Below are 25,876 nucleotides of genomic sequence, written 5' to 3' on the forward strand. Positions count from 1 at the left end.
GAAGATTTATTAAGGTATATTTAAAATGTGTAGGCGATGAATACAAATCATTTTACTATACAATTTGGTTTTCAGGACTGTGTTTGCAAGCCCAACAGCACTAAGGTCCACATAAGCTGAACGTGGGAGCTGGGTTTAGGCTGCCTGGATTTTTTTCTAATAATTTCTGCATTATAGATCAGAAGATACTAGCATTAAAAAAACAAAATTGTTGCCATTGAGATTGTAACATTTTTTTTTTTTTATATAACTTTTATTTTTATTTTCATAATACAACATTTAAAATTAGGTTTAAGAACACAAAGTCTGAGTTCCACAGTACACAATTTACTAAGACATTCAGTGTAGCCAATTGTAAAACATATTGAGCTCCACAGTACATTTAACTCAAGGATTTTTGACCCCCTAGGCAAGATAAAAATTGCCACCCCCCCCCTTTATCAGATGATCTGCCCATATCATGTTCCACCCCTTTCTCAGGTTTTAAATTAAAAGAACTGCTATGTTTCCCTTAGGGTTAATCCAGCTTCTTGTAGCCGTCTCTTTTTGCGGAACGGAATTGCGGACCCATACATTTCTATGGGGCCGCACGACGTGCGGCTCCGATCCGGAATTGCGGACCTGGATCCGCAATTCCGATCCTGAAAAAAATAGAGCATGTCCTATTCTTGTCCGCAATAGCAGACAAGAATAGGCATATTCTCTTAGTGCCGGCAATGTGCGGTCCGCAAAATGCGGAACGCACATTGCCGCTGTCCGTGTTTTGTGGATCCGCAAAACACACACGGATGTGTGAATGGACCCTAAATGTGAGGTAAATTAGTTTCCAATGTAGTATTAATAACTAAACAATTAAATAATAAACATATTGCATTGTCTACTTACCACCAGGACAATAAGATGATCTGGTCTCTGGCTGCAGTCTGGCTCTGGGGACTCCCTTGTCACTCTCTCCCCCCCCCCCCCCCCCCCCACTCCCTCCTTTGTCACTCTCTCCCGCCCCTCCCTAGTCCCTCCCTTGTCACTCTTTCCCCCCCTCCCTTGTCACTCTCATTATCCCCCCCCCTCCCTTGTCACTCATTATTCCCCCCCCTCCCTTGTCACTCTAATTATTCCCCCCTCCCTTGTCACTCTAATTATTCCCCCCTCCCTTGTCACTCTAATTATTCCACCCCCGCTTGTCACTCTCATTATTCCACCCCCCCTCCCTTGTTGCTCTCATTATCCCCCCCTCTCCCTTGTCACTCTCATTATTCCACCCCCCCTTGTCACTCTCATTATTCCACCCCCCCTCCCTTGTCACTCTCATTATTCCACCCCCCCTCCCTTGTCACTCTCATTATTCCCCCCCCTCTCCCTTGTCACTCTCATTATTTCCCCCCCTCTCCCTTGTCACTCTCATTATTCCCCCCTCTCCCTTGTCACTCTCATTATTTCCACCCCACCCCCACTTGTCACTCTCATTATTTCCACCCCCCCTTGTCACTCTCATTATTCCACCCCACCTTGTCACTCTCATTATTCCACCCCCCCTTGTCACTCATTATTCCACCCCCCCCTCCCTTGTCACTCTCATTATTCCCCCCCCTCTCCCTTGTCACTCTCATTATTCCACCCCCTCTCCCTTGTCACTCTCATTATTCCACCCCCTCTCCCTTGTCACTCTCATTATTCCACCCCCTCTCCCTTGTCACTCTCATTATTCCCCCTCCTCCCTTGTCACTCTCATTATTCCCCCCTCTCCCTTGTCACTCTCATTATTTCCACCCCACCCCCACTTGTCACTCTCATTATTTCCACCCCCCCTTGTCACTCTCATTATTCCACCCCACCTTGTCACTCTCATTATTCCACCCCCCCTTGTCACTCTCATTATTCCACCCCCCCCCCTCCCTTGTCACTCTCATTATTCCCCCCCCTCTCCCTTGTCACTCTCATTATTCCCCCCCCTCTCCCTTGTCACTCTCATTATTCCACCCCCTCTCCCTTGTCACTCTCATTATTCCACCCCCTCTCCCTTGTCACTCTCATTATTCCACCCCCTCTCCCTTGTCACTCTCATTATTCCACCCCCTCTCCCTTGTCACTCTCATTATTCCACCCCCTCTCCCTTGTCACTCTCATTATTCCACCCCCTCTCCCTTGTCACTCTCATTATTCCACCCCCCCCTTGTCACTCTCATTATTCCACCCCCCCTCCCTTGTCACTCTCATTATTTCCACCACCCCCCCTCCCTTGTCACTCTCATTATTCCACCCCCCCCTTGTCACTCTCATTATTCCACCCCCCCTCCCTTGTCACTCTCATTATTCCACCCCCCCTCCCTTGTCACTCTCATTATTTCCCCCCCTCTCACTTGTCACTCTCATTATTTCCCCCCCTCTCACTTGTCACTCTCATTATTCCCCCCCCCTCCCTTGTCACTCTCATTATTCCCCCCCCCTCCCTTGTCACTCTCATTATTCCCCCCCCTCTCCCTTGTCACTCTCATTATTCCCCCCCTTTCTCCCTTGTCACTCTCCTTATTTCCACACACCCCCCCCTCCCTTGTCACTCTCCTTATTTCCACCCCCCCTTATCACTCTCATTATTCCACCCCCCCCCTCCCTTGTCACTCTCATTATTTCCCCCACCCCTCTCCCTTGTCACTCTCATTATTTCCCCCCCCCCTCTCCCTTGTCACTCTCATTATTTCCCCCCCTCTCCATTGTCACTCTCATTATTCCCTCCCCCCTCTCCCTTGTCACTCTCATTATTTCCCCCCCTCCCTTGTCACTCTCATTATTTCCCCCCCTCTCCCTTGTCACTCTCATTATTTCCTACCCCCCTCCCTTGTCACTCTCATTCTACCCCCACCTCTAGTGTAGCGTGGCCGAGCTCTGTTCGATCCGCGGTACAGGAGCATTTGTTTCCTGTACCCGGCCGGACTGACAGGAAGTGCACACTAAGTGAGCACTTCCTGTCAGTCCGGCCGGGTACAGGAAACAAAAGCTCCTGTACTGCGGATCGAACAGAGCTCGGCCACGCTACATTAACAACAGCACAGAGCAGACACAGCAGGCGCAGGCAGGATTCTTTAGAACCGCAAGCGCTCAGCCTCAGGCGGCGCAGCATGAGGGGCGCCGCCGGCCGGCCGACCAAACTTATATAACCAATTTATTTTTTTATTTTTTTAAACCGCAACGGGCACCCTCTGCTAAATGGCGCCCTAGGCGACTGCCTAAGTCGCCTTACTGGTGGCGCCGGCCCTGCCCTCACCCCTCCGCCCTCTCCCGGTCAACGGTGCTGTTGTCACTATCTACTTATAGCATATTCCTCAAACCTCTCAATCTTTTTTCACTCCATAATATTAGACGCTCTGTCAGAACCCCACTCTCTTGCGATGATAACTCTCGCCACGATAAGGCCTCTTGTCCAGACTTTTTTTTTTTTTCCTGACTGATGGCAGGATACAGCCCAACACCGCCACCTCCAATTCAAGTGTAAGGGATACCGAGGACTCTACACTTAAAGCATGAAAAACCTCTTTCTAATAAGATTGCACATTGGAACAACTCCATATCATATGTATATACTCAGCGGCTTCTTTACATTTCCAACTGTTTGATTTTCGTCCTTTATAAATCTTAGCAATAATGGGGTCAAGTATGTTTTATGAATAATATTAAAATAAATTATCCTGAAATTACTAGAAATCGTTGCCCTTTTTAGATTTTTATATATATTCCCCCATTCTAATGTGTTTGATCCTATATCCTTCGCCCATTTTTCCTCACTTTTAAACTTTACTATTTTTCCCAGTCACTTCCTTATTATCCTGTACACTTGAGAAATAGTCAACCTATTGATTGAGATTGTAACATTTTTAAGACAAGTGCTTGGAACGAAATGTGCCACTAGGGGCATTTTTTGTTCACATATCCATAAAGTAAAAGATTTCTGATCCTTTTATTTATGTGTTGAAATTTTGTTAATGTGCATCTTATACAGTACTTTGCGTGTTAAAGAGGACCCCTTACCTCTCCCAACATGTTTATTTTATACCTACATACGAGTTCAGTAGAATCTTTTCTTCTCGTTCTGCTTTGTACTCTATTATTCCTCCTAAACATCTATTAATAGAGTGGCAACTGGGTGCTACCATTCCCCTTGTCCAAGGTGTTCCTCCCTACACAGTCTAAGGCTGGGTTCACACGAGCGAGTTCAACGCATTGAACTCACAGTGTGTGTCTGTGGAAGCTCCTGTCCTGACCCCCCTAACACTGACGGGGTTGCATAGCATTATAATGATTTATGATGCTATGTAACCCTTAGGCCCCTTTTACACGGGCGAGTATTCCGTGCGGATGCGATGCGTGAGGTGAACGCAATGCACCTGCACTGAATACCGATCCATTCATTTCTATGGGTGCTCTATATTCTGCGTTTTTCACGTAACGCAGGCCCCATAGAAGTGAATGGGGTTGCGTGAAAATTGCAAGCATCCGCAAGCAAGTGCGGATGCGGTGCGATTTTGACGCACGGTTGCTAGGAGACGATCGGGATGGAGACCCGATCATTATTATTTGAATACAGAATGCATAGTAAAACAGCGCTGGAGGGGTTAAAAAAATAAAATTTAACTCACCTTAGTCCACTTGATCGCGGCCCGGCATCTCCTTCTGTCTCCTTTGTTGAATAGGACCTGTGGTGAGCATTAATTACAGGAACAGGACCTTTGATGACGTCACTCCGGTCATCACATGGTACGTCACATGATCTTTTACCATGGTGATGGATCATGTGATGACCGGAGTGACGTTATCAAAGGTACTGTTCCTGTAATTAATGCTCACCACAGGTCCTGTTCAACAAAGGAGACATAAGGAGATGCCGGGCTACGCGATCAAGTGGACTAAGGTGAGTTAAAAAAAATTTAACCCCTCCAGCGCTTTTTTACTATGCATTCTGTATTCAGAATGCTATTATTTCCCCTTATAACCATGTTATAAGGAAAAATAATACAATCTACAGAACACCGATGGGTTTGGGTACCAAACATGCGCGATTTTTCTCACGCGAGTACAAAACGCATTACAATGTTTTGCACTCGCGCGGAAAAATCGCGGGTGTTCCCGCAACGCACCCGCACATTTTCCCGCAGCGCCCGTGTGAACCCAGCCTTAGGGTTCTGGAATGTATAGTATAACATTAATATAATGCTGTTAGTGTTATACAATACTTTCCAGAACTCTAAGGCTGGGTTCACACGGGCGTTGCGGGAAAATGTGCGGGTGCGTTGCGGGAACACCCGCGATTTTTCCACGCGAGTGCAAAACATTGTAATGCGTTTTGCACTCGCGTGAGTAAAATCGCGCATGTTTGGTACCCAAACCTGAACTTCTTCACAGAAGTTCGGGCTTGGGATCGGTGTTCTGTAGATTGTATTATTTCCCCTTATAACATAGATATAAGGGAAAATAATAGCATTCTGAATACAGAATGCATAGTAAAATAAGGCTGGAGGAGTTAAAAAAAAAAAAACTAATAATAATTTAACTCACCTTAGTCCACTTGATCGCGTAGCCCGGCATCTCCTTCTGTCTCCTTTGCTGAACAGGACCTGTGGTGAGCATTAATTACAGGTAAAGGACTTTTGGTGACATCACTCCGGTCATCACATGATCCATCACCATGGTAAAAGATCATGTGACGGATCATGTCATGACCGGAGTGACTTCACCAAAGGTCCTTTACCTGTAATTAATGCTCACCACAGGTCCTGTTCAGCAAAGGAGACAGAAGGAGATGCCGGGCCGCGATCAAGTGGACTAAGGCGAGTTAAATTTTTTTTATTTTATTTTTAACCCCTTTTACTATGCATTCTGTATTCAGAATGCTATTATTTTCCCTTATAACCATGTTATAAGGGAAAATAATAATGATCGGGTCTCCATCCCCGATCGTCTCCTAGCAACCGTGCGTGAAAATCGCACCGCATCCGCACTTGCTTGCGGATGCTTGCGATTTTCACGCAGCCCCATTCACTTCTATGGGGCCTGCGTTGCGTGAAAAACGCAGAATATAGAGCATGCTGCGATTTTCACGCAACACACAAGTGATGCGTGAAAATCACCGCTCATGTGAACAGCCCCATAGAAATGAATGGGTCGGGATTCAGTGCATTCAATACATGGAATTAAAATCCACTGGACAGTCCTTAAAGGGGTTCTCCAGGAATTAAGAAAATGGAAATACTTAGATATTGCTTTAATATAAATATATTCCCAAATACCTTTCATTAGTTATAATGGCTTGTTTTGTGTGGGGGGGGGGCAAACATTAGGAGTAATCAAAAGGCTGTCATCCTATTAGTACACACAAAGCCTGTCCTAGTCACACAGTAGGACAAGTTACTTCACAACACTTAGGTAAAGATCTGCCTCATCCTCCTCTCTCCTCTACTTGTCAGGTTTTATGATCCTGAATAAAGTTTAATGTGATGTACAGAGAGGAGGGTGGGGATGTGGCTGATGAGTAGCAGCACATGTATGCAGTCTCCATTACCACAGTCTGTCCTGTACGTCCTCTCTGTACTTCATGTCTCCTCATAAATTTAATTCCTACAGAGATTCAGCTGAAGATCTCATCAGCTGTATTCAGCAGGATCATAATCCCTGACAAGTAGAGCAGAGAGGAGGACGAGGCAGCTCTTTTACCTCAGTGTTGTGAAGTAACTTGTCCTGCTGTTTCGATAAGGACTGGTTTTGTGTGTACTAGTAGGACGGCGGCCATTTTATTGCCCCTGACAAAATAAGCCATTATAATTAATGAAATGTAATTGGGAATATATTTATGATAAAAAAAAATTTTTTAAGTATTTTCATTTTCTTAATTCCCGGAGAACCCCTTTAATAAATAAATCATAATTAATACATAAAAAAGATAAACAAGAATGATAACAATGAAAAAAATAACCACAAACTTGTACCCCAGTATCAAAAAAGAAAAAAATATGTTGAGACCATTTGGTGAACCCACAAGGAAGCAACCGCAGTGTTGTGATACAGCCACCCCAAAACACTGAGTTGTGCCAGGATCCTACATTTGATGAGTGGATTCAGTGCTTTTACTTTGTTTTACCTATTTACAGTTACACACGCGGAGCACCTCTTATGTTTCTATATCCAATGGCACCTGCATAAAAGTAGCAGTATTAATGGAGAACATTACTAAGTAGTTTAGATTCAAATCCAGCCGTTAAGACAGCAAATCACAAATAATCCAGCAGCTGTCTCACTGTCAGCACAGTCTCTCTGCCTCTGTCTCCCTTTTTCTCCTCCTCTTTCCCTAGACTTCTATGTAATCTTCAGTGAGCAGGCAGATACTCTTCACTGGAGATGGATCTGAGCAGAGAATTGAAAGTTTGGGTGGAGTGCGAGCCTGATAAAAGGAGAAGAAAGTGTATTTTTCTGATATATGTTACAAAATGTCTTATACTCTCCTATGCTATTCATTTATGAGTGAAAATATGAAACAGTTACACTTAAAGGTGTATCCTTCAGAAGAGTGAGGGGCTATGACTGACCCTAGCCTGCTTAATACTGCTTACTACGCTGGTCACCTCTTAAACCACGCATACAATAAGAACAGATGTTAAAGCTTGGTGCTACCCTACCCTACCATAACAGCCACGAATCAAGCCAGCCACGTAACATAGTGCAAGCCATAAATTGGTGTTACTGCAAAAGTTTCCCTTAGACACTAGTGTCCATTCAGTTGTGTTGTCCATAAAGTTCTGTACAATAAGGGCTCATGCACACAACCGTATGTATTTTGCGGTCTGCAAAAAATACGGATGACGTCCGTATGCATTAGTTATTTTGTGGAACGGAACAGCTGGCCCCTAATAGAACAGTGCTATCCTTGTCCGTAATATAGACAATAATAGGACATGTTCAGGGGCGTAGCTATAGGGGTGCAGAGGTAGCAGTCGAGGGGGCCCAAAGACCCTTGTGCCACATAAGACACTGGCATTATAGAAAGTGCATACTGGTCAATTTACACCTCTGGCTAGAGGGAAGGGTTTAGGTTAAGAATTTGGCATGAGGGGGTGCCCTTTCAATGTTTGCCTCAGGCAGCAGGAAGGCTATGTGCTCCCCTGCCCCTTGCCAACAAGCACTAAGGGACGGGGGCCCAAGCTGAACTCTTGCACCAGGGCTCATGAGCTTTTAGCTACGCCCCAGGACATGTTCTATTTTTTTGTGGAGCGAAAATACGAACATACAGAAACGGAATGCACACGGAGTAACTTCCGTTTTTTTGCGGACCCATTGAAATGAATGGTTCTGCATATGGTCTACCAAAAAAATGTAACAGACATAGAAAGAAAATACGTTTGTGTGCATGAGCCCTAATGCTAACTACAGTGCCAATATCCTTATACCATCCACATACCAATGCAAATATGAATGGATAGAGTAGTGTTAGTCCTAGTAGTAACCATGTAAATGAGCTAGCTGTATATTAATGTCTATTCAGTAGTACCAATCCTAATAATACACAATATGCCAGTCAAATATCACTGCTTTATACTCTACTGTACCCTGATGTTACCCATGAATGTGTGGCCAATAAATTGTGCTAGTCACATATCGGTGCCCATAGAATAGTGGTTGTAGTAGTGCCTGTTTAGATTTCCCACTCAATCTTCACAGTGCCACATTCTCATTTCTTGAAAACTTCTGCTGAACTTTGCACTCCATCCATCTTTCACAAATCCACAAAAATTGCAAAAAATAACTTCTGTTTCAAAAACACACTTCAAAATAATAATGCAAAATCTATAGGTATATAAAAACCTTTCATGTCATACTGGGTTCACCAAAAGTCCATAGAAAGCAAAATGCTTCCTTAAGAAAGAGGGCTGCATATATTAACACATTTCTCTCAGCAATGCGGTCACATATGGACATGGGACCAACAATGAAGTCTTCAGCTGCCAAGCGCACATGCAACAGGTCAGCCAGTTTCATAGGAGCAAAGCTGATGACAGATGCCCTTTAAAAAAAGGGGCTGAGACTCCTGGGCATGGATTACGCTCCTTTTGCCTAAACCTCTAAAATGCCCTTCTGCCCAAGCAACTGCCAGCGTGAGTAAATTGAAGGTGCTACAGCACAATAATCTATGGACTTCTGGTGAGTCCGGTATGACACGAAATGTTTTTATTTACCTGTGGATTTTGCATTCTTATTATTATTGTGAAGTGTTTTTGAAATAGAAGTGCTTTTCATATATTTGGCTTCTTTGCAATTTTTTTGTGGATATTTAGATGTCCTGCCCAGAAATCCATTACAGTTGTAGTATATCCAGAATTAGTTACTTTTATCTCCCGATGATGTTACTGTGGCTCTAATTCAAATGCAAGAACTTTGTACAGATAAAGTACACGTGATGAGCAAGTTAGGCACATTGGAGGTCTTGAAGCAACATTATACTGAACTATAATTACCGAATCCTGTCAAACATGACTGACATTGCCAAGATCTGTAAAAGAAAGTTCTTATTATTCACAATGAGCATTTATCTTTCATGTAACATTGGGTGCCCTAATCTGTCTAAAATACCTTCAGAATGACAGTTTGAGAAGAGCAGATTTAATAAAGGAATGGCTTTAGAATTAATGAGAGATCTGTGCCGGAGAAAATGTTTTCAGTCAGCAACGCAGAATTTAAGCCAGAAAGTGTTCATAAATAAGGGAAAATGCTAATATTTTAAAATCCCATGATAAGCTTGTTAGTTCCTTTGTTTTGCTTTGGCTGGGACTAGGGAATTTGCTTGAGTTATGAAGACACATACCTACTCTAAAGAACACTAAAAGCTGATCTTAAGCGGTCTCATTTTTTACGATGTCAGGATTTTGGATTGCGTTGCGGTGTTTTTATGTCCCCTCATTATCTTCTCTTTGTATCTTGCAGCTGCTGCGTAGTTCACTGGTGAACAACAGGACTCAGGCCAAGGTAGCAGAAGAGCTGGGTATGCAGGAGTTTGCCATTGCTAATGATAAAACAAAGAGACCTGTGGCCCTCAGGACCAAAACTTTGGCTGACCTGCTTGAATGTAAGTAAATACAATAGAATACTACAGATCTAGAACATGAACCATAATATATAGGGGTAAATGGCTTCGTTAGGTCTGATTCTGGTTGCTAGTGATACATTGCCAGACAACCTCAAACTTCGGTTGTCAGAAAGTACATTCCGATAAGTCAGTCTGTTTTTATTGATATTAAGCTGAAGCCAGAATTGTTACTGAACTAAGGGCACAGACAGTGAGGGATGCATAACCTTTTCTGCTCTGAAGATCACATTGCCAGATTGAACCAACCCCAAGGGCCTCAATAAAACTTAAAAGGGCTACTATACTACCACCAGAGACATTTATAAGACATCAAAACTAAATGCTATAAATGTCTGAAAGGTGATGATTCCTCTGCCAGGACTTCCACCTATTGGGAGAATAGGGGTCACTTTCTCCCCCTGTCACACTTGAGCAAGGAAGAGACCATGCATGCAGCTCTCTCCATTGTAGTATATGTGAGTTGCTGAAATGGCAGAAATGTTCAATGGTTTCTATCACCTCTTGTAAGGCCGGTACTAGACGTGTGGTGCAGAGGGAAGGGAGACCGGGTGCCCTAACACAAGGCAGAGGGAGGAGTGGTGACCCATAACTCGCCTAACACTGGCACCTAGCTACCCTGACGTCCCTAGACGGGTTGCTCACCCATACACCATTCACGTGCCTCGTCCCTGGCTTACCCTGAAATAAGCTCTAGGTAGTGAGTAGGGAGGTGGGAGCACTAGTCCTCACCACTGACACCTAGGGTAACAGGGAGTGGACAAACGATACAAACTCCACGTATAATCCCCGATGGGAAACAGCAGACAATAGGACACAAACTGGAGAGAACCGGAGATCCAACTGCACTGGTTTTAACAGCTCCAGCAGGCTCCACAGCAACACCACCTGAGGTCAGAATAGATGCCCAGAAAGGAAGGTCTATATCTAGCAACAAGGGAAGTCGGAAGAGAGACTAAAAAGTGGCTGGGAGTGGCAGACAAAGAACAGCTGAAAGGAAAACTACCGAAACCTAGAAAGGACAAAAAGGATAGTAAACCAAAACAGGAAAACCTGGACCGGAATCCATTCCCACAACTAGGTCATGGCAATCCATTTAAATCAGGCGAGTAGCCACCCGCTGCGACCTTCTGACCACAGGGTCCACGATAGGTCGTGACACCCTCGTGACAGTTACAGAACTTAAAGGGTTTAGTGCTCTCATTAAGAGAAACAAAATAAGAGTATTGCAGGTTTGATACCTTTTAATGGCTAACAAAAATAGAAGTAATGATGTTACATAGCGAGCTTTCAAGACATCACCAGTCTCTTCATCAGGCGTACTACAAGAATATATGAAGAAACAGCAATATATATATACAATAAGAACAGAGGCATGAGGGAATGAATAGACATTTGAAAAAAAACAGAACAACATATTAAAGATCTTGAGAATGAGTCCTTAATTATCTTACAGATAAGGGGGGTGAAAGTTTTATGGTCTCTAAATTGATGTTATCTCAGAGACCTGGTGCCCCGACTATGTCTATAGAAGACTCTTTAGATCTTGTAGTGTGTCATAAATCCCGGGGACAAATTCAGTCCAGTATTCAAAGTCTCAAGCAGTGTTATAAATTTGTCGGGGCGGGTGCTCCATGTGTGATAGGTAGGCGCTACTTGTAGCCCCTGACCCCTAACGAGGTAGGAAAGGCAGAATAGGGCCTACTAGGAGTTATCTGCAGTGCCAATACCGACGCAAGCACCCTGGTCACACCGGTTCCTGGTACTATCCAAGACCAGGAAATTTCTCCATTGAATGTGGATCCCACAGAATGGGGTAAGATCCACCATTTTTTTTGCATTTGAAGTGGTATATTGGAGATATTGTTGTTGTCCATCACCTTGTAGAAACCATTATTTTAAATGACTTAGTAAATGTTATGTTTTAAATTAATCCCAGTTTACAAAACGTATCTGATAATTATAAATTTGTATTCCCAAATTCTTCTAGCTTTTTGGGATTAGAAGTTACCTTTTAATATGAGAACTTTCATGTGTTAAAGGGGTTTAACTTTCAACTTAAAGGGGTTCTGCAGTTTGTTTGAACTGACACCCGGAACCCCCGCCGATCAGCTGTTTGATAACGCAGCGGCGCTCTAGCAGTGCCACGGTCTTCTCACTGTTTAGCGCTGGCCCAGTGACGTCACGACTAGTATCAACTTGCCTGGGCGGGGTTAAGCTCCATTCAAGTGAACAGAGCTTAGAAATTAGCCGCGCCCAGGCAAGTTGATACTAGTTGTGACGTCACTGGGCCAGCGGTAAACCGTGAGAAGGCCGTGGCGCTGCTGGAGCGCCGCTGCCTTCTCAAACAGCTGATCGGCGGGGGTCCCGGGTGTCGGACCCCCACCAATCAGATGCTGATGATCTATCCAGAGGATAGATCATCAGTTTAAACAAACTGCAGAACCCTTTTAAAACTATCATGAAGATGGCTGCAGTCGTGCATGGTTATTGAAGTGCCACATACGGGTCAGGAGACTCACATTCTACTGCATTATGAGGGTCCCAGAGATGACTACTCAGTGCACCATTTGTGCTCTCACTGACTTAGAAAAGCCACCAGCTACAAAAGACAAGCATGTCCACAACCAGATGTTTGAAGGTTGCACAAAATAGGCATCACAGGCTGCATGTGGTTTCTGGGCCACAGGTCATGCATCTATGATCTACTGTATGACTTTGTCTATCTCTTATTACCATATAAAACATTTGTAAGCATAACCTGAGATGGAAAACCTACCTAATATTACAAAGTATTATTCAAAATGTATTTTTAACTGTTAACTGTAGAATCTCAGTTTCCATATCACATGAACAAGGATCAAGGAAGCTAATTCTTTGATTGTTCAAATTATGAATACCTGATTCAGATAGCCGTTATTTCTATCCGTCTGCTATTAGGCCTGCACCCGCATAGCACACAGACCCGCTGGCATGCACCATTTCGCAGGCATAAATTATAATAATCATCTGAACCAGGCCTAAGCGTCTATTCACAAATTGCAGTGATATTGCAGTTGAAATTGGTATAAAATACAGCAGTTTTGCATAAATATTCCAGCAAACAAATAAATTTGTACTGCAACACATGATTAGATCTTTAGATCGCTCCTGTAATTATGGACCCTTTATCTCAGCCTCTTTACTTTACCTAGTGCCTGTATAAATGTGAACAAGAAATAGATGATTACATTATTGTCATACTGTCAGGGAAGAAGAATTACTCATGGTTATGTAATGGTAAAAAAGTGCGCGCGTGTTTATATCCATCTAGTCTGTCATACTGTACCTGAATTCTTAAAGGGATTCTCCTGTTCCATAACACTACATATGTTTGGCACATACTGTACATCTGATTTGTATGTCGGCACTTTCCTTCACTGCATCCTGGCAGGATATTTACATGGCTTACTTCCTGTTGTCATCATGTTTTCTGATGGGCTAATCTAGGAAGATAAAAAAAATTATATATTTCATTATGGAAACCCTTTTTAGTACAGGCTTTTTGCACGTGGTAATAAATAGCAGAAGTGTTTTTAACAGAACTGTATTCTTGTGTTTTTCCTTTACACTCTAAAATGTATCTGTAGTAATTTTATAATATTGTATAAATAATAGCAAAATGCTATAAATCTGACATGGAAATATATAAGAACGGCAAAATACAACAAAGCAACAGGCATAATTTATTTTACGCCATAAACCAAATTGTGTTCAGAGCCTGCTTTTGTAATGACTTCACCTCCTTTCTACCAGATAGAGATTTGATTTGGTTAAATAAGCTAGATAACAGCTGGAAGCCAAGACGCACTACCGCTTCCTGGATTTTGAGCATGTTAAAGTTCTGGAGGTGCACTGTCCATTTTCCAAATCTAATTTAAACCCTTACAAATGGGCCACATGCTTTCTAGAAATTGGGTTGTTGCGCTTCCCGCATTTAGAAACACAGAGGCTCCATATTTTATTAATATTTGATCAAGTCCAGTACATTCCATCAAATGGTTTCAGGACAATCCGTGTAATGCATCTCTAATGTAGTTTTATGCGTCTATTTCCTTGGCCCTGTGTAGCTAATTATTTTATAGATTACCGGTAGTTTCAGCCGTAGTGCCTTGACAATATTTAGGGTTGGTGGGATGTTGCGGCCATGTGGAGCAGATTTATTTGACGCTAATGTAATATTCTTATAGAACGGTGGAAAATTAACTCAAGGTCCAGGTTCCCGCTCCTCTTTGTTGGGGGGCTGCCTGTTGACCTAAACTGAAGGCACATGCAGCTGGCTATACATTAAGGACCATATGTTCATGTCTCACGACACATTTAAAGTATAGAGCTAAAACCTCCACTCTTCCATGTAACTATTACCAGAACAGCTCTGTTTGTTCACGTAGCAGAGTTTTGTCCTGTCGCTTTGTGAAGTGGAAGCAAATGGTATGAAAAGAATTAGACCGTGCTGTGTAATGAGCAGTTACGCATTTTTTGGACTAGAAGTGCGTTGGTGACTCTGGTATAAATATTTAATATTACAATCCATTTCTTTGTCAGAAAAGTATAAGTGGTTCCATTTTCCTATTCATCCACTTGCTCCATTCTCTTAACTGCATCACATTCGCTTTTAAGGCTCAAGCATCTATAACCACTCAGTGCCCCAATGTCCACCCTGATAGAATGTGTCCAATGTTACTTTTATATCAGGATTGTTTTTTTATAGCTATCTGATAAAGTGTGCTCCTTATTAACCTATGTGTTTTACCTATAGCTTTTATTGCTGCACTTTATATCGACAAGGACTTGGAATACGTTCACACATTTATGAATGTATGCTTCTTCCCAAGACTCAAGGTAAATGACATTTACGGCAGTAATAGCTGCTTACTCTTGCTTATCTACAATAGAAGGGATAGTCATTTGTCGTCTCTGATGCTTGTGAAAGGGTTAAGCCTCAGCACTGGTAACGGGTTATGGACATAACCTTACAAGTTGATTTATGCTTTCGATATGCTCAGTGTGCATGGATTGGCAAGGCAAAAAGATAACCTCTTACAAATACCCTTGGGGTGTCAATAAGTAACCAGGAAATCGCTTTTCTGAAAAGATAGCCGGCTCAGGGGGCATCACAGAGTGAGTAAGGCACTCGTGTAGTAGACACATGAAATACTCAATCATTGGCAGCTAGGAACAGTTTGACAAAGCAAATTAATCAAAACTTGTTTGGAAGGGAGTTGTAGTATACTGCCGGTGATTGATGCTATCTTGGCTTCGGGAGGACTAAATAACAAAAGATTATTGTTCCGATACAAGTGACCAAGTGAGTCCATCAAGCACTATATATATTTTTTATATATATAAGATAGATCTTTATTAACGTTTTCTTCCACGTAGACACACAAAATCAAAACAATTAGTTTACACTGTAACCATGAAGGCTTCCTTGACCTCAATGTTACCCACTTTAATATGCTTTACATCCCATACACATAGGTCATTCATTTAGATGTTCCAACCTTAGCATCAAATATTAATATTACTGTCCCTCTCTTCTTCCACTCGCCTCCCCATTAATTTCCTCCTTCCTCCTATCCCCAACATGTAGATACTCATTGCTAAAAAAATAAAAAATAGTAACTTTTTTATACTGAAAGTGATGTGTAGTCAAAGTTATCTACCCCCTATTTCCATACACCAAAATACATTTAGCCAGTGCCCCCAAATCAATTCATATTTCAAACTGCAATTACCAGTACTTTTTATGTGCACCTCTTTTTCTAATTGAATAGCGGTATTCATCCAAAGAATGCATTCTGATACAGTTGGGGGAGATGATTGTATCCATCTCACTGCAGTAGTTTTCCTTGCCTGCAGTAGTAATCTCTGTATAACCAGGAATGTGTAATAGTCCATGTAATCATCTTCATATATGCCTAAAAATCATAGTCTGAGGTACACGATAAAGTTAGTGCAATATATGTTATTAATTATATCTACACTGCTCAAAAAAATAAAGGGAACACTTAAACAACACAATGTAACTCCAAGTCAATCACACTTCTGTGAAATCAAACTGTCCACTTAGGAAGCAACACTGAGTGACAATCCATTTCACATGCTGTTGTGCAAATGGGATAGACAACAGGTGGAAATTATAGGCAATTAGCAAGACACCCCCAATAAAGGAGTGGTTCTGCAGGTGGTGACCACAGATCAATTCTCAGTTCCTATGCTTCCTGGCTGATGTTTTGGTCACTTTTGAATGCTGGCGGTGCTTTCACTCTAGTGGTAGCATGAGACGGAGTCTACAACCCACACAAGTGGCTCAGGTAGTGCAGCTTATCCAGGATGGCACATCAATGCGAGCTGTGGCAAGAAGGTTTTGCTGTGTCTGTCAGCGTAGTGTCCAGAGCATGGAGGCGCTACCAGGAGACAGGCCAGTACATCAGGAGACGTGGAGGAGGCCGTAGGAGGGCAACAACCCAGCAGCAGGACCGCTACCTCCGCCTTTGTGCAAGGAGGAACAGGAGGAACACTGCCAGAGCCCTGCAAAATGACCTCCAGCAGGCCACAAATGTGCATGTGTCTGCTCAAACAGTCAGAAACAGACTCCATGAGGGTGATATGAGGGCCCGACGTCCACAGGTGGGGGTTGTGCTTACAGCCCAACACCGTGCAGGACGTTTGGCATTTGCCAGAAAACACCAAGATTGGCAAATTCGCCACTGGCGCCCTGTGCTCTTCACAGATGAAAGCAGGTTCACACTGAGCACATGTGACAGACGTGACAGAGTCTTGAGATGCCGTGGAGAACGTTCTGCTGCCTGCAACATCCTCCAGCATGACCGGTTTGGCATTGGGTCATTAATGGTGTGGGGTGGCATTTCTTTGGAGGGCCGCACAGCCCTCCATGTGCTCGCCAGAGGTAGCCTGACTGCCATTAGGTACCGAGATGAGATCCTCAGACGCCTTGTGAGACCATATGCTGGTGCGGTTGGCCCTGGGTTCCTCCTAATGCAAGACAATGCTAGACCTCATGTGGCTGGAGTGTGTCAGCAGTTCCTGCAAGACGAAGGCATTGATGCTAGGACTGGCTCGCCCGTTCCCCAGACCTGAATCCAATTGAGCACATCTGGGACATCATGTCTCGCTCTATCCACCAACGTCACGTTGCACCACAGACTGACCAGGAGTTGGCAGATGCTTTAGTCCAGGTCTGGGAGGAGATCCCTCAGGAGACCATCCACCACCTCATCAGGAGCATGCACAGGCATTGTAGGGAGGTCATACAGGCACGTGGAGGCCACACACACTACTGAGCCTCATTTTGACTTGTTTTAAGGACATTACATCAAAGTTGGATCAGCCTGTAGTGTGTTTTTCCACTTTAATTTTGAGTGTGACTCCAAATCCAGACCTCCATGGGTTGAAAAATTTGATTTCCATTTTTTCATTTTTGTGTGATTTTGTTGTCAGCACATTCAACTATGTAAAGAACAAAGTATTTCAGAAGAATATTTAATTAATTCAGATCTAGGATGTGTTATTTTTGTGTTCACTTTATTTTTTTGAGCAGTGTATAATCCCCTTCCAGTATACATCCAGTTTCCCACATCTCCAGATTCATATATATGAAGTTGGCCTCTTTTATACAACATCTAGGGCAACATGAACCCCAATCGTATGTACAAATGGTGGGGACTTACCTGGGGGGGCAGATCTAGGATTTTTTAATACCTCAAAACCTATTGCTCATCGGTAATAGGGCCAAGATCCCATTCCCATTTTTTTCCAGACATTTATTGGAAAATTGTGCAGCTGTTCTAAAAGCATAATTTTTATATAGTCTAGACATAGTTCCTTTACCTGTCCCTAAAGTCGCCATGGTTTCCACTATATGTGTCCTTATATCTAGTGCGACAGTGTAGGGATAACAAGAAGAATATGCGGCACTCACCGGTGAGTGCCGCATATTCTTCTTGTTATCCCTACACTGTCGCAATTGATCCAGCTTCTACCTTTTCATGCTGAGCACCACACACGGAGTGTGTGTTTCGCTGCGGTGCCGTTATCTGAGCCAGCATTCAGGACCGGCTTGATTTACCTGACATATGCAGTGCCGCTCCCTCCTATTCTTGTTTGCATAGCTCTCCTTATATCTAGTGACAATTTTTGTTCCTGAGCTTCTATTGCATGTCATAGCTGCATGTTTTTGAAAAAATGTTGATTCTGTAGCTCAAACTCGTCCTGTAATTGCTAAAATATTTGAAGTACTTTACCATTAAATGGCACTATTGAGAGCTGAACGAGTGTTCCATTCTCTTCTGATCTGCAGGAGTTCATTTTAAATCAAGACTGGAATGATCCAAAGTCACAGCTTCAGCAGTGTTGTCTGACCCTGAGAACTGAAGGGAAGGAACCAGACATCCCCCTCTACAAGTGAGTGCCGGGTTACACCCCATAGGGAAGAATCTTCTATTGAACATGCATTGTCTTTTAATATGTACAAGAGGAATATCAGAGACTCCCTTTGTTCACAATGTCTTGCTACCATAATTGCTATTCGTGATATGTTCAAAGTCTGTCGTAATCTCTGATGATAACAGTTATGATTACTATGGTGCCTAGTCCATTCACTCCTTGACATAGTGTTATTTATTGTGACCCCATTTTGTCAGTCTTTGGTAGCAGAAAAAGTGTATCTGTCCTTTCAAAACATGTTTGAAATGTCATAATGACATGTCAAAAGTTTAGATTTTTGCAGGTCAAGATGCTGAGCCTCCATTAATCACTGTACCAGAAGTACTCAGATGAGCACTGTATCTCCTCTCTAGCTCAATAGGGGCTCATAGACTTTGGAGCGATCTCATCCCATAGCGCCTCCTTGTTTTAACAATCGGTTTGTGTTGGTGGCTTAGCATAGTCGCCGAGTTTTTGGCACTATTACCTTGCAGCACTTGGTTCCGGAGTTCAAATCTGACCAAGAGTAACATTTCCATGGAGTTGTATGTTCTCCTCGTGCTTGAATGAATTTCCTCCATTTTCTTCCAACACTTCAAACACTTACTGATCAGTTAAAGGGGTTGTCTGGGCTACAGATATTGATGTCCTATACTCAAAATAGGTAATCAATATCAGATTGGTGAGGGTCTGACACCCTGCATCCCCACTGATTTGCATTTTTGGGTAGCCAATGTATTGGAAACTATGCAATGTACAGAGCGGACACAAAAGGCTCTATACACCATGTATTTTCCAGCGCCATCTTACTGCAGCTCAATTCCCATTCACCTGAATAGGAGCTGAGCTGCAGTACCGTGTCACAGCCAATACACGATGTACAGAACTCTTTGCTTCCAGTTCGGGATATGCGATCAATGTCAGATAGGTGTGGGTCCTACCTCTGAGACTCACCTCTATCTCCAGAACGACCCCCACCCCACCGGCACTGTACAAGCTCATGGAGAGCTGCTGAATTCTGTTAGAGAATCCTTGGCCATATTCTCCACTAAATAATTGGAGCGTGTAAGCTTGAAAATTTAGTTTGAGTCTGGATTTCTGTTGTCAGAAGAGTTTTTCCCACTCAGGCTTGTACTGGCCCAATTGTAATCCACCGGTGGCCCTCTGAGCATGGGTGGGCACCCAGTCCCCCACTGCCTGCACAAGTGATACATCTCACAATACATACAGTATCTCAAGCAGCCTATGTTCATATACAAACTGGGTAAATGATTTAACAAACTACTTTACCCAACTTATTCTGTTCATGCATCAGATGGCTGATGTAGGTGTAGAGGCATCAGTTCATCAGTGCCTGCCTTCTCAAAGTTGCTGCAGGGGCCCCCATATTCAGTCATCTTGAGCATCTTGCTGCTGCCTATGTGAGCACATTTGCATGTAGCTGTATAGTGGGCCCCCAGAATGCATTTTACTGGTGGGCCCAAGGCATCCAAATCTTTCACTGCCCCTACTGATTGTCAGATGTGGTAGAAGATCCATACTTGACTAGCATTCTAATAAAAGAAATAGTACTCTATATGGCACCAACATATTCTGCAGAGCTTCACATTATATCTGGTTAGTGTCTGTTACGACAATAAGCTTGGCACTATATTTTATTGCGTTCCCATGCTAATTTCTTCTACCGCTAAACACAAGTGTTGTCATCCAGATCTACAAAGTGTATGTCTTGGATTTTTGTATGTAAAGCCTATTACTGTGCTGCAGTCCTGTGCAATAAACACAAAAACTGTATGAAATTCACAATTCCATCTCGTTCAGCAGGGTCTGACTTTATGAAAGTGTGCTCACAATGAGATCTTTTCACTTTAGGACTCTTCAAACTGTTGGACCTTCTCACGCAAGGACGTACACCGTTGCGGTGTATTTCAAAGGCGAACGCATTGGCTGCGGTAAAGGGCCGAGGTAACGGAAACACTTTCTCTTTACATTGATTAGTAGAAATTGCTAAAAGGGTTTCTAGCAATGCACGTCACACACATTTTCTTCCGTCGATGGTCCTGTCCGGTCTTGACAGCAAGGCAGAGACCAGAATTGAGTTAGTATGCTTGGTTACATATGACGAGCACAATAACGTACCCCTTGCTTGTAATGTCAGCTGTAATTAGCTAAATCATAGGCGTATTGTCAGCCCATTACATACATATGAACAAAGCCATATACATTTCTGCAGCGGCATGACATCTTTGAGGGAAAGGTTGACAGAAAATCCATGTTGCATCCCCCCTTTCTTATGCTCTTTGACAGCTCCTATTGTTACCGATCTGTGACTAAATTCTGTTTTTACATTTGTTCTACCCATCCAGAAGGAATGTTATTATATTATTTACCCAGCCTTCCAGTGAGAAGCCATTAATAATTATTCTGTGTGGGTTTTCTTCTTCCAGTTCGCCTGTTGATGATTTTTTTTATGTAGATTTTGTTAGCTGACTGTCATTAATCAGAAGGGGAGTAAAGAGCGGGTAATTGTGTGCAGCCTCCTCATGAAGAAAAGATTGGAGGCTTAACATGCCTTCTCTTCTCTGCAAAGTATTTCATTAGGACAGCGAAGCTCGTTGGCGCATGGGGACACGTTAAAGCTATTCAGACACAAAACAATTAACAAAATCTCCATGCTTGTGGGCTGAGACTACACATAGTAAAAACAACAAAAATATACATTAAGGGCTGTAGCAAAGAAGCTGATGGTTTGCTAATATGTCGGAAGCGGAAAGCAATCACAGAACTATCGTTTTAATGTGGAAAGTTTTTTTTTTTTAAAAGACCCTCAAGAAAAATTATGTATCTCTTTCTCATTTTCGTGTCTTATTGCCGCTTAAAAGGATTTAAGAGCTCAGTTAAAGCTGATGGTGGTAATTAGGTTAATTGGAGGTTTTTCTTTTTTTTTACGTCTTGCAGTATTCAGCAGGCTGAGATGGGGGCTGCCATGGACGCCTTGGAAAAATGTGAGTTTCTTTTGTGCCTTGATTTTACAGAGAGGCTTATAATAATGCGCACATCACATGGTTTAAAGCGAATGTCTGCCTTTTATCATAATGTTTTCTTTAGGTCCAATGTTTGGTCATTTCTTAAAGGGGTTGTCTCCAGCAAATGGCATTTATCATGTAGAGAAATTTAACTCAAGGCACTTACTAATGTATTGTGATTGTCCAGCGGTGGTCGTGCTTTTACACCTCTCTGAGAGCACGCATGCAAGCGCAGCAGCTCCTGTCCCGGCCACCACTGCAGCGGTGGTCGTAACCCTTGGAAACGAGAAGTGTATAATGTGATGGAAAAGTGAATCAAGCCAGCAAAGGAAGCAATATGGACAATCACAGTACATTAGTAAGTGTCTTGTATTAACTTTCTCTACATGTTAAATGTCATTTGCTGAAGGGAGAAAACTCATTCACTACTGTATATCTACAGTTGTTGGAGTTCCTTTATTTTTGTACTGAGCTCCAAATGCCCAACATAGTTTTGGGTACATCCACATGTACCAGATATGCTGCCGACTTTCCGTACATATTTGCGCATGGAAAACCACAGTGGAAATTTAATAAATCTACGTGGTGTGGAAAATTTAGGGATGGAAAATGACCTGCTTTGTGGATTTTTTAATCTGCAGCATGACAGTTTCTGTCTCTGTTTTCCCATTGTATTCAATAGGGAATTCAAAAAACACTCCAAACAACCAAAGGTTGCAGCGGTCATTAGGTCAATGTCATCTCTGGAGGTTGGGGACAGTGGAAATGTGACCATGGAGCACAAAGGGATTGGTCGATATGTATGTATGTGTGTGTGTGTATATGTATATATATATATTAGTACTGCAGTTTTTTTAAACTGATAATCTATCCTCTGGATAGATCATCAGTATCTGATTGACGGGGGTCCGGCACCCGGGACCCCTGCCGATCAGCTTTTGAGAAGGTAGCAGCGCTGGCAGTAGATCCATGGCCTTCTCGCTGTTTACCGCAGGCCCAGTGACGTCACGACTAGTATCAACTCATGTGGGCGCGGCTAAGCTCCATTCAAGTGAACAGAGCTTAGCCCCGCCCAGGCCAGTGATACTAGTCGTGACATCACTTGGCCTGCGGTAAACAGCGAAAAGGCCGTGGCACTACTGCCAGCGCCGCTGCCTTCTCAAACAGCTGATCGTTGGGGGTCCCAGGTGTCGGACCCCTGTCGATCCGATGCTAATGCTCTATCCAGAGGATAGATCATCAGTTTAAAAAAAACTGCAGAACCCCTTTAACCCCTTAAGGACACAGCCTTTTTACACCTTAGGACCAGGCCATTTTTTGAAAATCTGACCAGAGTCCCTTTAAGTGCTGATAAATTTAAAACGGTTTGACTTATCCAGGCCGTTCTGAGATTGTTTTTTCGTCACATATTGTACTTCATGACACTGGTAAAATGGAGTAAAAAAAAAAATTTTTTTTTGCACCAAAAAATACCGAATTTAACAAAAATTTGAAAAAAATTTGCACATTTCAAAGTTTCAGTTTCTCTACTTCTGTAATACATAGTAATACCCCCAAAAATTGTGATGACTTTACATTCCCCATATGTCTACTTCATGTTTGAATTGTTTTGGGAATGATATTTTATTTTTTGGGGATGTTATAAGGCTTAGAAGTTTAGAAGCAAATCTTGAAATTTTTCCGAAATTTACAAAAACTAAATTTCTAGGGACCAGTTCAGGTCTCAAGTGTAGAAAAAAGGGTGGTTCAGAAGCAGCACATCAAACGGCTAGTGTAGAGCGGTAATGGAAATCATGCATAGCTGGGCAAGGGACCACAGATCCAGGGTGATCCTAAGAACGTGTAGAAAAAGTAGAGGGCCACAGCAGCATATCCAAAAAAATCTTCTTTATTGATCAGTTACCGCATGACACGGCATAAAAATAGCAGCAACGTTTCGGCTAAGGTTAGCCTTTGTCAAGCATATCTTACAATTAAAACAACAGGTATATAACCAACATGTCAATGCCGCCCACAAAGTCGATAGTCCAATCAACAGACGTTTCACTGTGTTACTCCCACATAGTTAATATTCACAAAGCTGTTGTGTCATGTTCATTAACAATACCAACATGCATGTGCAAAGATCACACATTTACATAGTCACCTGCGTAGCCTGTCGATGTGTACACAACCTCATGGTGGCTGGCGTCTCAGGATGGAAGGTGCGCATGTCCGCGAACGTCATCAAGGGGCGACTCACCCAGAGCAGCACCGCAACTATTGATGACGAGCTTCGCGACGTGGTGGTTGGCGTCCCAATGCGCACACTGCGCATGTCCGCAAACGTCATCAGAGGGCGGCCGGCTAGCGTCACGACGCCGCACCATCAATTGACGTGACAGGCAGTGCGTCAGGGGAGGTAACCTAGTTGTGTGGCGGTAGAGGCAACGCAGTTCTAGAATTCGAGCATATCAGTGTTGCCTAGAGACCGGACGACGCGCACTGCAATGGATACAATGACACATGGCATGAACACAATGCGTCACGTGTCATCGTAAACACAGAGATCGCCCCACCAGAGGATAGATACAATACCAACACGGGTGTATACAAATGTAAAACGTCAGTATTAAGTATGGCAAGAATACAACGCATCACGTGTCATAGCTGGGACAAAGTTCACCTAGTGGCTGGACAGACACACAGCCATCGCAGGTATATACATGCGATGATGTGTATTCACACAGCAGTATATCACAAGTGTGCCTGTATGAAGTGACATATTATAGAGAGAACATACTAGTTGATAACTTGTCCGTTCAAAAACAGTGATGTGATGGTTGTCGATCATTAATTATATGGTATGACATGGTCACGTATAGATTGGTTTTCATACATAAAGTGTAAAATCAAGGCTAAATGTACAGAGAAGAGACTAACTAATACCAGCCACATTGAACTCAAGATTGAGCCCTAGTGGCTGCAAGGACTTCAATGTAAAGATCCATTTGAGTTCCTTTTTTCTCAGTATCGCATCCTTGTCGCCACCTCTCCGAAGGGAACCCACACTATCTATAACTCTGAAGCGAAGTTGGTTAACAGAGTGCCCAGCCTCAACAAAGTGTTTGGCAACGGGCTTATCCATGTTTTTATTGCGTATAGTGCTCTTGTGCTTATTAATGCGTTCCCTAACCTCCATGGTAGTCTCTCCTACATAGGTGAGGCTACATGGGCATTGGATCCAATGCCCATGTAGCCTCACCTATGTAGGAGAGACTACCATGGAGGTTAGGGAACGCATTAATAAGCACAAGAGCACTATACGCAATAAAAACATGGATAAGCCCGTTGCCAAACACTTTGTTGAGGCTGGGCACTCTGTTAACCAACTTCGCTTCAGAGTTATAGATAGTGTGGGTTCCCTTCGGAGAGGTGGCGACAAGGATGCGATACTGAGAAAAAAGGAACTCAAATGGATCTTTACATTGAAGTCCTTGCAGCCACTAGGGCTCAATCTTGAGTTCAATGTGGCTGGTATTAGTTAGTCTCTTCTCTGTACATTTAGCCTTGATTTTACACTTTATGTATGAAAACCAATCTATACGTGACCATGCCATACAATATAATTAATGATCGACAACCATCACATCACTGTTTTTGAACGGACAAGTTATCAACTAGTATGTTCTCTCTATAATATGTCACTTCATACAGGCACACTTGTGATATACTGCTGTGTGAATACACATCATCGCATGTATATACCTGCGATGGCTGTGTGTCTGTCCAGCCACTAGGTGAACTTTGTCCCAGCTATGACACGTGATGCGTTGTATTCTTGCCATACTTTATACTGACGTTTTACATTTGTATACACCCGTGTTGGTATTGTATCTATCCTCTGGTGGGGCGATCTCTGTGTTTACGATGACACGTGACGCATTGTGTTCATGCCATGTGTCATTGTATCCATTGCAGTGCGCGTCGTCCGGTCTCTAGGCAACACTGATATGCTCGAATTCTAGAACTGCGTTGCCTCTACCGCCACACAACTAGGTTACCTCCCCTGACGCACTGCCTGTCACGTCAATTGATGGTGCGGCGTCGTGACGCTAGCCGGCCGCCCTCTGATGACGTTTGCGGACATGCGCAGTGTGTGCATTGGGACGCCAACCACCACGTCGCGAAGCTCGTCATCAATAGTTGCGGTGCTGCTCTGGGTGAGTCGCCCCTTGATGACGTTCGCGGACATGCGCACCTTCCA

At 43.2% G+C, this 25,876-nt stretch overlaps 1 protein-coding gene across 1 annotated transcript in view; it reads left to right on the top strand.

The window, feature by feature from the left end:
- The window catches only part of DROSHA (drosha ribonuclease III), a 351,648-nt gene that overhangs the window by 319,258 nt on the left and 6,514 nt on the right, over positions 1–25,876 (top strand). Inside the window, exons 27-31 of the mRNA XM_040432119.1 lie at positions 9,958–10,099; positions 14,916–14,998; positions 18,480–18,583; positions 20,477–20,569; positions 21,563–21,609. Coding sequence (XP_040288053.1) covers positions 9,958–10,099; positions 14,916–14,998; positions 18,480–18,583; positions 20,477–20,569; positions 21,563–21,609 — 469 coding nt within the window. The remainder of the gene's footprint in view (positions 1–9,957; positions 10,100–14,915; positions 14,999–18,479; positions 18,584–20,476; positions 20,570–21,562; positions 21,610–25,876) is intronic.

The sequence above is a fragment of the Bufo bufo genome, chromosome 5, assembly GCF_905171765.1.
Source record: "Bufo bufo chromosome 5, aBufBuf1.1, whole genome shotgun sequence".
Lineage (NCBI taxonomy): Eukaryota > Metazoa > Chordata > Amphibia > Anura > Bufonidae > Bufo > Bufo bufo.